The 14,215-nt window shown below is 33.6% G+C and overlaps 1 protein-coding gene across 6 annotated transcripts; it reads left to right on the top strand.

Moving 5' to 3' along the window:
- Nucleotides 1–1,867: 1,867 nt before the first annotated feature.
- On the top strand, nt 1,868–5,609 carry LOC114755096 (protein DEFECTIVE IN MERISTEM SILENCING 3). 6 transcript variants are annotated; one of them, XR_003741275.1, is made up of 7 exons: nt 1,899–1,969; nt 3,080–3,197; nt 3,580–3,814; nt 4,177–4,368; nt 4,454–4,774; nt 4,979–5,244; nt 5,314–5,609. XR_003741275.1 is itself a non-coding variant. In XM_028943968.1 (6 exons), exons 1-6 carry the CDS (start codon nt 1,949–1,951, stop codon nt 5,157–5,159), a joined length of 1,065 nt encoding a protein of 354 aa, XP_028799801.1. In that variant the 5' UTR covers nt 1,868–1,948; the 3' UTR covers nt 5,160–5,609. The 6 variants fall into 6 exon arrangements, 5 of the variants coding, with proteins under 5 accessions (XP_028799801.1, XP_028799802.1, XP_028799800.1 ...); XM_028943968.1 differs by having other exon boundaries at nt 1,868–1,969; nt 3,083–3,197; nt 4,979–5,609; XM_028943969.1 differs by having other exon boundaries at nt 4,177–4,338; nt 4,979–5,609.
- Nucleotides 5,610–14,215: the final 8,606 nt, after the last annotated feature.

Here is a 14,215-nt window from a genome sequence, read left to right as displayed (position 1 = left end):
GGCAATGTTTTGAACGAAGCAACAGTGCCTTTTTATGGTCACTGTGATGGTGGGGCCCATAGCTTGGGGCCTCGACGCTTGTGATTGGCTGAGCTGGGAGGTGTGCATGTTCACGTCAGTATCGGATCGGGACTTTGATCAAATTACACTACGTAAACCCAAGTATATTGGATTGTAACTGTACGTCGATATACATTTATACTTTCTTTTTTCTTGGTATATTATAGTATATGCAACTACATGAAATCTATAAATCAACATGAAACCATAATATTCATAACTTAGTTATAAAATATTATTTGTTTCAGATTCTGTGTTGTGTGATGGTATATACGCATGTTTATATATCTAAAGCCTTAAACAAGATACTCATCTCTCAACGATAACCAAGTCAATGTTTGTTAATTACATCACGTCTCTTTCGGCTCTTCTGATTAGGCCCAGGCATGCGTGTGTGTCAGGGAGTGTTTGAATTAGTTGCTCGAAGGTGATTTTATATATAAATATATGAGGAAAATTTTGTCTCAGTTTAAAATGAAAATACTTCTAAAAAGCTGAAACAAACTCCCCTTAATAATGTTATACCTCTTTTGACCCGTAATATAAGACATTAGTTAAGCTTTTTCACGAATTAAGGAGTGTTATTTAAGTCATTGCATGTGTTGTAAATTCATAAAAGTTATATATTTTATTATTATTAAAGAATGTTATTAAAAAATTCTCTCTGCTTTCTTTTGCATTTAAAACTTTCTCTCCTTATAATAAAAGGTAAAAGTGGGAAAATATCAGTGGTTATATATTTTGGACCAAAAATTTTTTTATAAAATTTTGTATATTTTGGGCCTGAGAGAGTATATATAAGTTTTTTAGTTGCTATATCCTTTCATTCGAAGTATTATTAGACATTAAATATAGGTATCTCTTATTCAAATATTAGTTCGTCATGTTACGAAGAACTAACCATTTTTACTAGACTTAATTCCTATTGGTTGGGAGTATATATAAATTACTTAAATCATGATTCTTGAAAGCACAAAGAACTGGATGTATTTAAAAATAAAACAGAAGAAGAATCTAATGTTGGATTTAATGAAGTCCATTCAATGGATTGATGCCCAAGCCCATTGCAAGTGGGTACAAATCAGAACATAGAAGAGTATGAATTAGTGTATTTTAAGTATATGCAAAATACCCATTTATTTAAAAAGGAAATTGTATAAAATTAAAAAAAACAGTTGGGAGACATTTTTATATGCATATGGGAGAATTTTCACCTCTATACCATAACATATTCAAGGGCGAGTCTTCTGTTAAAAGAAATTGATACATCTGAAGTAATCTAATTGAAATAATTTTGTTAGCATAATATTTTCTATTAACTCACAAATCTTAACCTTATTTAATAGAAATTAAACTCTTTTTGTTCCATCCAGCCACAATCAGTAATATACTTTTGAGAATTTTTTTATAATTTTTAGATAACATTTAAGTTGGATGATAAAAAAGAATAATTAAAATCTATATTTCAATATGATCTTTTTGGTTAATGAAGCACTTGTTGTAACCGAGAAAAAAAAGTTAAACCAAGAAAAATTATTCTAATTAATTTAATTCATTACAAATTAGTATGATATTTCATCTTAAATAGGCTATACGGTTAATCAAAATAAATATAAAAAATTAAATTTTAGGTGACTCAACTTGAAATTTTATAAAAAGACAAAAAATAATAAAAGGGAAGATTTCATTCCCAATGACTTCATCTGGAGAGGTCCATACAAAGTAGTGAAAGTACGGTGATGTTTTGAGTATTGTCAGAGGAGTTTGCCAAAATTACTAAACTGCCACTGAAACTGTATTACTTCAGCCGAGACGACGGATTTCGCTCCCCACTTTACTTCCTGCGAAACAGCGAATCTGCAGATAGATTGTCGTCCTTAGCAGCGCAATGTCTCAAGCCAGTGGCCAGGTCTTATAAATATTATCAATTTCTCTTCCATATTCAAAACTTCGTCTTTTTATCTCTTTTGTAGCTTTAATCTTTTTATCTGCATTTTTTTTACAAAAGATACTATTCATTGCTCATTAGCCTGTTTCTGTAAATGGGCTTCCTACAAAATTTGTGTCTTAAGTTGAAGTTTGATTGTGTTGATGATTCGTTTTGGGCGTCTCCTTCTCCATCTTCCATCGTTTATCATCTTCTTTCTGTGTGCCTCCGTGAAAAATCCATCCCTGGTTGTTTCTTTCGTCGTCCAAAACCTAGGCCCTTCTTCACTCGTTTAAAGCCAATTTCATACGACCCGTGAGAAAACCCACGTCTGTACTCTTCGCGTGAGCCGTCACTTAGTAAGGTCCGTTCATCTATCGTCTTCCAATAATCTTGGCGATTGTTGTGATTTTTCATTGTGCTGGTCTTTTAAATACCCCGTTTTTCATTGTTTTGGTGCGAAGCCCAATTTGGATAAATTGATGTAATGTTATCATTTTTTGGCCAACAATGTTATTTAGTTTTTCTTTCCCTCCCCTTTTTGAGGTATCTGGGAAGGCTGATTTGTTTGTACTGTCAGTTTTGTAACTTAAAAGAAGGAACTTTATTGGTAGCATGAATGTGCTATAAGCTGCATTTCCCCTTTTTCATGTGTTTGTATGCATTTTGCCTCTGCACCTTTCAATTGAATTGTTGCTGCTCAATGAACTGAATTTTGGAGCCAAGTTAGTTTCTGCTACGCACTCAAAACTTTGCTAAAGATTTGGGAATCAATATCAATCATTATAAATTTAGAAGCGACAGGAAGCCGCATTTTTCATTGATCGCTGAACAATGTAACTTCCCAGTATTGAATCTGGTTGACTCACTAATTCATGTATTTGCCTTGGAAGGTGGAATTGTAAGCTAGTTTAGTGTTTAGGTCCTCCATATTATGGATCCATTCAATCTGTACAAGTTATGTGTTCTTCATATGACTTGAAATTTGGACTTTGAAGAAGTAACAATATTCATATTATGTGTTGCCGTTTTTGCCATACCATGATCTCAATCTTGCTGAACCTTGTAATTGTGTTGATTGTTAATTTTTGGCAGAATCTAAGGAATAACGCAGAGAGCTTCAAGAATAAGTACAAGCAGCATGAAGATAACCTTAGATTTCTAACTTCTCAAGCAAATCACATAGGCGAATCTATTCTTGACTTACAGAGTATGTTATGAAAGGTCTATTCTTTTTTGTATTTTTAAAGGGGAAGGTGGGGTGTGGGGGTCACGCTGAAGGTAGTCATTAACATTAACTGTGCAAACTAATTTGAGATCAATGTAACTGTTTCAAGGGAATGTAACTGGGAGAGCTATTTAGTTTTTTAGCCAAATTATTTTTCAGTAGAGCGGTTAGAACATGACTAGCTCTGCTATGAACACTGCTGTTGCTATAAGTGAAGAAATATCATGTCATGTGTTGGGATGGCCGTCGAACAATATTCTCAGTACTTTTACTTCTCCATCTGGTATTAGCAATGATTATATCTGTTTAATTAGTTGTTATATGAGTTTCTCTACCAGCAATTTTTGACTGATTTAGTTTTTAGTGAGTCTTGGAAGGTATCATTCGGCTAATGTAACTGGGACAGAAAATGGAAATGGTACTTTGCAAGCTGAAGAGGAAACCATCCAACAAATATTGAAGCAAGAGAACTCTGCTGCTGGCTTACTTTGCTGGTTGAAATCTAATACTCTGTCTTGGTCATCGAATGCGTTATTTACCAAGGATGTTGTAGGAGTTGTTGCATCTCTCGCTAGGGTTGGCAGTGCTGAACTTAGCCAGTCAGTATTTCTTCTTTTCAAAATTTTAACAGTCTTTTTGTCATCCTGGTTCCCAGTCCTGCAAAAAGCCTGTTGTTGCTATGTCCTATATTGTGCTAGCTTTTAAGATGGTACTTAGGCCTTTAGTTATTCCCCCAAACTGCCTGACAGCTATTGAACCGTGGACTCATCTTGTCCTATCTTGAAAAGTGAGGCTGATATTTTTCTTTTACTATCACATATGCATACATGTTGAGATGCCGACCGAACAAGCAACACAATCTGTCAATTTCCTTGTTTCTTGTTACTAGTATGAATTTTAACAGTATCCTCACTGGCATAGTCATCAAGCAAGAAGATAAGTACTGCACTTCTCATTACAGGATTCTTTCTGAGTATTTGGGACTGGAGACTATGCTGGCAATTGTATGCAAGACTCATGAAGGCATTAATGCACTTGAGAAGTATGACGCAGGAGGCACAGTAAACTCTTCCAGAGGTTTGCATGGGCTTGGGTCTTCAATAGGAAAAAGAGTACATGGCCGGTATATTGCTATATGTCTTGAAGATTTAAGGCAAGTTATGAACTATATATATTTTTCAATTAAGTGACGGGGTTTGATTATAATTTTGAAGTTTTTAATTTTTTTTGGTTTTCAGACCATTTGTTGGTGGTTTTGTACCCAATGATCCTCAAAAGAAGTTAAATCTTCCAAAGCCAAAATTGCCTAATGGGGATTGTCCTCCTGGGTTTATTGATTATGCAGTGAACATGATCCATTTGGATTCTGAGAATCTATCATATATTACTGCTGACGGGCTTGGCCTTCGAGAAACATTGTTCTACTTCTTATTTTCACGCCTCCAAATATATGGAACCAGGAGAGAGATGCTAGGTGCTCTTCCTTGTATTGTTGATGGAGCTTTGTCTTTGGATGGTGGGATGATTAAGAAATGCGGCATCTTTTGTCTTGGTAGTAGGTCAGTGTCAGGTTATCCTCAACCCTCTGAATTCATGCATGAATAAAATCATTTTTCTACCCTCTAAGATAGTTAAACCTTCTGAAGGCATCAACTAAATTTTTTAAGAAATCTTTTCTTTAGATGTAAATTTTCCTTAAAATTTGAGTATGCTCTTCTTTTTGATCTTAAGAAACTGACTCACAAAACTTCACCTGGCTCCAGGAAAGAAGTGGAAGTGAATTTTCCTGTGGCCTCTGGAGAATCTGACCTACCCTTAAACTATGTTCAAGCGGAAGACATGGTGAGGATGTTGAAGTGGGAAAGCTATAAAATTGCTGCTGATATTCGAAGGGAGCAACAATTATTGGATTACGCCCAGGCCAACCTCAAGAACCTTGTCTGAAAATATATTTATGTTAACTTCTAATTTTAGGGGACTGGCCTGATAATTTTGAAGGCATTTCTCAAGAGGGATGGCTCCTAAAAAGGTATGCCCAGTTAGACATGTAAAGTTTCTTAGTCTAGTTGAAGTATTATATGTGAATCTTATATTTCAGGAATCAATCGTGTAATGATTAGTTTCAAAAGAGTGTCTACCGGTCATGCTTTATTGTAGAATCTGATAGCAACCTAGCAAGTATCTTCTTAGTGTTGAGATTTCAGTTTAGGTAGTGGAGTCAGGAGAAAAGCTTGGGAGCCATTGTTTCATTCTCTGTTTGAATGCTGTAAGCGAGCCCTCTTGGATAAACTTGGGCCTGTGCTAGTCCATTGGACTTCGACTTGATTCTTGTACATTGAGGCTTGACCATCTGGCATTATTGAAAATTTAATGGCCCAGAGCTAATGCTTTCTACTCTTCTCACTCCCAGGCCGTAGAAGAGTTGTCTTCTCTTCTCACACTGAACAGTTTTTTAATTTCTATATTAACCCAAAAATGCTTTGTTATAGTTTGACAAAAATTCATAAAAAATTTGCCACACAAAATATAGGCATGTCTATGTGAGTTTTATTTTGTTATACCGTTCGTATATAACAGAAAAGAAATGGAGGGTTCTATTGCAGACTAGCACTCGCACTTGAGCTTGGGCCCTATCTTGTCCAACGTAGCTCAATTTGGTTAATCTCTCTCTCTCTCACTAGTCACCCATAAATTTTAGATTTTTTATTCAACTTTAAAAATTCATAACTAATTATAAAAAAAATTGCATTGAGAGAACCATATATGAAGTGAAATTATGTCAAATGGAACCACATTATATGATATTAAACTTAGAAATCAAAATAAATTTTAGATTTTTTTGTCAAACTTAAAAATTCATAACTAATTATAAAAAAGTCATATTGAGGGAGCCATATGTGAAATCAAATTATGTCAAATTGAATCATATTGCATGGTATTAGACTTGGAAAAATCAAATTTTAAAAAATCACTTTCTTGTTTGTCTTTCATCCGTATACACAATGATTGAAAGTCTTTTTAAAATGACTTATAAGCAGTTTTTTAATCGTAATTTATAGAATATAAAGTAAGTATATAAAAGAACTTTTACTTCAGCCTACATAAAACATGCTTGTATAAATGACGCCAAACAAACACTAATTCGTCAATGACATAGATACGGGTTATCCATGCATGGAAACAATTCATGCATCACAACATACATACGTTATTGGTTGACTCGCAACGCCTAAATCTTATACTCATATTTCATGCCTGTTTCTTGGAATTCAAAAGCTACTTGCCGAAAGAAAGTGGACATAAAAGATATGGAGCATACGGTGAAGGCAAAACGGAGTGGAATACATGTGTAGGAACGAGCTCAAACTCCAATAATGACGAATTCTTGAGGTCTTGGAACTGAGAACCTGCTCCAAAATCCAAAGCTTCAGCTAAGTTTCCCCTTAATCTATCTTTTCCAGGAACTTGCGTTCTTATTAATCGATGGATATGTGTGTCACCCAAGATTGATTCTGCCCTCTTGTAGACAACGCATCACTTAATTCAAGACTTGGGACAAAGAAATGGATCCTCCTCTTCTTTCTTATGTAAGAATTAATTGAAGGTTAGATTTACACATAATATAATACTGCAATTCATTTTGTTTTTCTTGTTTATTATTTTCTTCCAACTCATTTACTTAACCCATTTTTCGTAGTTATATATGAGTATTTTAGGGTGATCATATCACATTCATTACAATTTAGCAGCTAGAATATACTGTTAGTCCTTTTAACCCCAAAATCATTAACAAAAATAATAATATTAAGATTTTGAATATGAATAAAATATTTTCAAATACTAACATTTTAAGTCTAATTCTCAAAATAATCACGAGAGTTACGAAAAAAACTCTTATTTAAAACTAATTTTAGAATTAAAAGACTAAAAATATATATATTTTTAAGTGGAAAAAACAAACTAAAATCTTGTATAAAGATAAAAGACTAAACATATACTTTAACCAAATTTAGCTAATTTACTCAATCCACACTATGCACATGACTCTTCTTATATTAAGGAGGGAAGGAATAATAATCAACACGGGAGTACGTAAAAGGGCAAAAAAACTAGCTATACAGGTTTGTGGTTCTATATATGAAGACATGCTTCTTTCAGCAAACCAATAATTTCCATACTGAAGTTGTGAGATGAGAGGGTGGAGGGACAAAAGGAATGACTGGGAAGAGTTGTAAGGTTGATAAGAAACATAAGTACGGCACAGTGAACCAAGCAAATATATGTAAAGTTGTGAGGTGAGGTCCTATTCACATCGTATTCTGATAAAGCCTACGTTTCAGCTTGCGTATATGACAAATATTACAACTTGGCCCTGCAAGATGGTGAGGTTTCCAACTTGGAATGTACATATCATTACGTTAGATGATAGTTAATGAAGTTCTCCAATAATTAATAGTAACAACGTGCCGTGCCAGGTTTAAGATTCCAGGGAATATGATCAAATTATCAACGGAATCGTGAATATCAATAATGAGAGACATGTTTGGAGTGTTAGTGTTCTTTTTGAGGACGGAGACTGATGAACTGCAGCCAAAGAAATGTCAACATGCATGAGTAAGGTCTAGTATTGAAGAAGCCATGAACAACTTATCTTTAAAATATAAAATCTAATAGATCATATGATTGGAGTAATATTTGTTTGAGATCAAAGAGGAACTTGACGAGTTGGCAGTCAAAAGTACCGTCCCTAACCATTCTCTCTTAATGGGTTTATAAATCTAGAATTCTTTTAATCGTGAATAATAACTACCTGGCCTCAATGAGGTCTCCTCAGTTTGGTACTCTAGACATGGTTTCATGGCTTTGGACGCAGACATGTATGATTGCTTTGAAGGTTCTCTTAAATTAGATCAAGAGATAAGATTGATGTTTTCAGTTTCTGGGTTTTTTAAGACATTGTCATCATGAAGTGGGCTGAAATTATGGCGGTTCAGTGATCTTGGGCTTCGAATTGGAACTTTGCGTCAATTTTTGTGTGGTTATTAATTAAGGAAACTGTTCATCAATAAAGATATCATGACACGTTACAAAGTTCTGTGCTTCTGTTGGCTTTAAGGTCATCAGCAATGTGACTGAACAATTCATTTTAAGGTAATTTTACGAGTTGATTAATACATACTTGTTCAGAAACTTCATATATATATATATATATATATATCTCCTGATCAAAAAGGAAAGATGGATTTGAATTTATTCCTAGCTTCCATGTGAACAGAAAACCTAAACCATGAACAAGCAGAATCTTGTGTACTTTCTTCTTGTTCACACCTCGTATTACCTCCATGAACTTCGAAAAAAGGCAAAACAATATGAAGATTTAGGAGTGTAAATTATTGATGGTCATTACACATCTTGGAGGTTAGTTTGTATTAAAGAATGTCAAATGATCTTATTGGGTTGTATACTTTTAGATGCTTCAGGCATGTAAAATATAGGATGACTTTTAGGTGTTTGAAAAAATGACTACAAGAATTGATCATATTCTCTGTCCTTTTTAAAATAAATAAATAAGAAAGGACGAGGACCCCCACTACCTACCATTGATTTTGTGGAGATGGAGTGTGTGGCCCCTTTGCTCTGTAGCACTACCCAATAGTTAAGTGCTTCTTCTTCATGCTTCCATATAAGCCTTAAACAAAAGAGTCTATTTCGCACAGGATTTTGCGGGATATGCCTTTTATATTTTCGAGTGTTGAAGATAAGCAGTATGATGAAGATGTGCAAAACCAGGTTTTGTTACTATAGTGGCATTTTGCTCCCATGGCTTCAGGCTTATTCTGAATCACTTCTGACAACAATGATGACAGTCATTTCTGTAATTGTCATCATGGTAAACTGAAATTTGTAATCCTTGTACAGTGTATACCCTGTTCATCCCAACAAAATTTTTCTGCAGAACTATGAGTTTAGTACAAGAACTATTACCTCTGTCACAAATTGGTACAACTTTAGGATGAGTCATATTCCAAATGTTTCATAGTCCTTATGCCAACCTGGTTTGTGGTGGTTTTCCAGTGCTGTCATGCCCACAATATTTAATATTTCAGGACAGCATTGTAATTAAGACGTAATGGAGTGTTGTAATAGAAATTGATATGAATTTTTGAGAGAGCCATGCTCCAAAAGTTGGTTTATGAGGTTAGAGAATCTAATGAAAATTACTAAGTAAACGTCATAACAATCTCTTACATCTAATGTGACACTCATGTTCCTGTCCCTCAAAAATCACAATGAGATTGTAGCACTGATTCGCGTAATTACCTTTTACATGGTTTCTCTATGATTCTGGGTTACTTTCTGCTCTGTTCACGGCTCTGTGGTGGCTCCACCTTGATAAGGAAGTTCTAAAATGACATTGAATCTCATGGAAGATGTCTCTATCCATCTCTGCAATTGTGCACTTATTGCGAGGTCCATTTTCTGCCACACTATCCTTCTAATTGCTCAAGAAAATTACCAGAAGTTTTAAGAGACGTAGGGAAGCTGTCCACGTTGCCCAGAGAGTGATGTCCTTAGGATTTTTACTCCACGTCTACAAATGAAAAAGATAGTAGTTTGCCTTCTTGTTCTTACATCACTTGATCACAAATTTTGAAAACAAATCATTTGAAACAAGGTTATGGTACTTTCCATGTTTGCTTATGTTCAATTGTTAAGAATTGACAGCTAATTAGTTTATTTCCCATTTCATGGCTAAAGCTTTGATATTAGTGAATTGCTAACCTTGAAATTAAATTCTTAAGAGCATCTATCTGTCTAAGATACTTATTTTTTCAACCAAATGACCCCGTATCTGAAAGTTGTATCGGACTTTGACTAATTTAGGTTGAGCCAAATAGAATCACAAAGGCGACAAAGCTTTCTAAACACTAAACACAAAATATTACTAGTTGAGCTAGCACTGTGGTATGAGATGGTTGGTGCATGAGGCACTCATATTTTGTTAAAAGCATTGCTATTTCGACAGTTTTAACATGTCTGTTCATTCATTGTTCTTTGAATTTGTACCACCGACAAAAGTACAGGCTTGATTATTGAGGTTTTCATCTATGTCGATGATCCATTACAGAACAAGGTAAACCATAGAGAGAAAAGAGGCATGGTTGATACTATTTCCTCCCTCCTTAACTTTTCAGGTAGTTTTAGCCTCTCATGTTCAGTCGCCTAATTACAATAATGAGAGGATGGAGAATCTGAGCAGTCTAATCTTTGCTTAATTGCTGAAGGGAAGGGAGTTAGTGAACCTTTTCAAAACGAAAGAAGGCCTTTGATTTGACCCTTTCCTAAAAAGATTGATAGAAAACTGGAAGCATTCGTGTGGGGGCCAAACTGACATTCTGTGTTACTTTTATGTGCAGGAATCATTCGCTCTTATCTTACTTGCATTTTGAATCTTGACAAAGCTAACCGTTGAAGGCTACTTATGCTAATTAAGAATTATTGTGAAGATTAAAGGAAGCATCTATTTTCAGAAAATCTTGAACTCCATATATCTGAGAGGTCTCAAACAAAACCATTCACAAGATTTATACTACCCTTAATTTGAAGGATTGACCTTGTGATAGGAGTTGGCAGGTACAGTGTGATTAATTAAACCTATTGTTATCACAAGCTGTGAGAGAATTCCTCTTGAATTCTCTAACATCATTGCAAATCAAATAACCTATCTTTGACTAACTTAATGACATACATATTCATTCAGAAAAAATATGGTTTTGGTGGCTTTTAATATGAGGCCAAACACGATATAAGAATCCAAAAATTTTCTCTCATCTTCCCTAATCTAATATTGTATGCAATGAGCGGTGAGTAGAAAAGTTTTTAATTGGTCCCTTCAGACTAACTCAGGTGATAAAGATAAAATATAATGCATGTGTATTGTCCACAACACGAACCTTCTTAGCATAAAAAAAAATGGGTGAAAAAGCTTTTATTAGAAAAATTAGGACAAGAATTAGAAAAAGTCTCCTTATAAGTCCTTATGGCAGAGAATTCCAGCACAATTAACCCCTGACAGCTAGGTTAAATCATGCATGCAAGAAAATAAACAACTGAATAAACTAATGCAGAAATGATATCTTCACAGATTTTAGAGTTACGTCAGAGTGTAGACATGAGAATTAGGATCATGAATTTTTTTCCCCTTGTTTGTCATAAATTTCAAAAGACAGAGAAACAAGCTATCACTTGCTCTGGAAACTTGTATACATATTATTGGAACATAACATCATATTTAATGGGAGCCAGAGAAAACTTAGACTTCTACATAGCTGATCTATATAGTACTGAATACTGAAGGACAAGCTTTTACCTAATTCTGTGCTTCATTTATTATAATTTGCATCGTTCAAGCTGTACCTTACATTGGTGGGTTTCCAGTTTTATTATTATAATAATACATGTAGTAATAATTTAACCTGCTTTGGACACATGAAGAACGTATATAATGAAGAAAAAAACACTATCAATGTCTGACACGTCTTAGACATTTAAATTTAATAGGATGTGACACATTAAATAAATATTTTTTTACCAGGACCCTTCTAGTTTTATCGCGTGCTCTTGGTGTATATCCATGTTTGTGTTTGGATCCATATTTTTTCTTGACTTTGAGCTTAAAACTGTTTATGAAAAAGCACATATGTAGTTGAATAAGGAAGAAGAAATGAAATGTTTAGAATTTGCTTGAAGCGTCCTTGTGATGTTGAAACCTAATAAGGGTCAAAGCCTATATTATCCTTTTTCTGACGCCATTGTATTTGTACCATTGCAGTGAGAAACTGGGACGAAGGCTAAGGATATGGAGTGCTTCTTCCCTGATGCGTCAACCTCACCGCTACTCACTGACACAAACCCTTTTCTGAATCAAAAGCTACACATAATATATATATATATATATATATATCAAACCTACACAAACTTTGGCCCTTTTGTATACAAGGGGAGTGTTGTGCAGTTTCTGCAATCTGCTGCTATACACCTCCATTGATACATCACTTTCAATGCGTATTAAGGGGACAAAGAAGCTGAGATGGAGACAATTTTTTTTTTTTCACCTTATTAATATCCCCATTTTCACGTAAAAGATGGTGAAGAGGACGAGGGTGCGTGGTGGTGCGTGGTGGGGCCAGAAATTTTCCTGAGAAAATGGGGAAGAGATTTATATATAGCAGCGGGAATATAGCATCTTGCTGCAAATAGATAGATGATAAAACCAACATTTTCGGCTCAAAATATTATTGGTGAGGGCCTAGCTAGGGGCTCCCCCCCATTTGAGAGTGGCATCTGTTTCAACATTGTCCATTAGTTTCTGGGTTTCCTTTGTAAGGTTTTAACTTTTTTCTTGTTTTGGAACTGCTTGTGATGAAGCTGCATTATATTATATGTGTGTCTGGATGTGAAGTAGTGATCTGCAATTGCTACATTATTGGCCTGATGAGTTTGTAAGGTTACAGTGAACTTAGAGAAGCAATTCAGTTCAAATAAGTGCATATATATGGACAAAGCTTGGTGCCATGTGATCTTACTCCTGACATCTTAATTTAAAATGTTTGTATTTGGTACTGATGATATACATATTAAATATATGAGATGTGACTATCCAGTGTAAGAGTGTTATAAAAACTCATTGTTTTGAATAGCATAATTGTTTTATCACTTAAAAATCATAAAATCTCAGTTTAATACTCAACTTCGTTTTAAGTCTTATTAAATATTACTTGTATAATATAATTCTTAATTATTATTGCCTCCTAGATAACTAATTTGAAAAGATTAAAAAAAATAGTTAAGTTAGTTATTGCAACAATTGAGTTGATCTCTATAAACTACCTTCAATTTTTTAATCATGTACATTAGAATTATTTCTTGATAGAAACCTTTACAATTAACAGGAATATTTTAGAGAAAACATTTTAAATTTGAAAGATAAATTGTATTAAAGTCTTATATTTAAAACGTAATTTAATGTCCAGCTATCATTTATATTAAAGTCAGAGGTACTACAATCTATATATCTGTATCTGATTTTTATAGCCGTGTATTCGTCTCTATATCTAATAATATTTATGTATTATATAAAATTTAACAAAAGCCTCGGGCAAAAAAAAAAAAAAACAAAAGCCGTTGTTAACATTTCACAACCTCATCACAAATGTCAAAACAAGATATTCTCTTTGCATTGTGTTTTCTACTTAATTAATTGCATATGATGTCAATGAAAAGTAATATAAGACCATACCTCCAAAGGAGCTTGTTTTCAATCATGAAGTAAATGATATCAGACACACCCTTTAATTGGGTAGGTATGGATATGTTAGTTCAAAGGGGAAAGACTAGTCTTTTCAAATTATAAATTTCAAACTTAAGATATACAAATAATTAAAGAGAATCTGATAAATAAAGAAACTGAAAAATATAATATTTCAAATCAGGCACTTAAAAGTTGAAAATGACACAAAAGGAATTGGTGCTTGATTTGCTATTTTACAAATGTAATTAAATAACTAAAATATCTTTATATTAAAATGTTTATTAATAAGTTCTAAACTAGTAATAATAAGTGATGAACAAAAAATGACAAGAAATACATTGATAATGACAAATTATTTATTAACAAGTTGTGAACTGATTATTATAAGTGTTGAACAGCTGATGACAAAAAATAACTGACAATGATAAGTTTGATGGCTTTTTTTTAAAAATCTAATACAAGGATATTTTAGTCATTTAACTATATTTGCAAAATGTCAAATTATGCAATACTTCTTTTTCTATTATTTTCAACTCTTAAGTGCCTGAATTGAAAATTAATAATTTTAGGTTTCTTTTTCTAAATTTTTTTCATAATTAAATTAACAAATTGAGAGTGTGTTTGGATTGGGGAAAACGTTGTTTCAGAGAATATGTTTTCTCAAAAGCTTATTAATCCAACTCTTCCT

The sequence above is a fragment of the Neltuma alba genome, unplaced genomic scaffold, assembly GCF_004799145.2.
Source record: "Neltuma alba isolate B1F8T4 unplaced genomic scaffold, ASM479914v2 tig00010231_pilon, whole genome shotgun sequence".
Classification (NCBI taxonomy): Eukaryota; Viridiplantae; Streptophyta; class Magnoliopsida; order Fabales; family Fabaceae; genus Neltuma; species Neltuma alba.
This window is presented reverse-complemented; position numbering and strand designations above follow the sequence as displayed.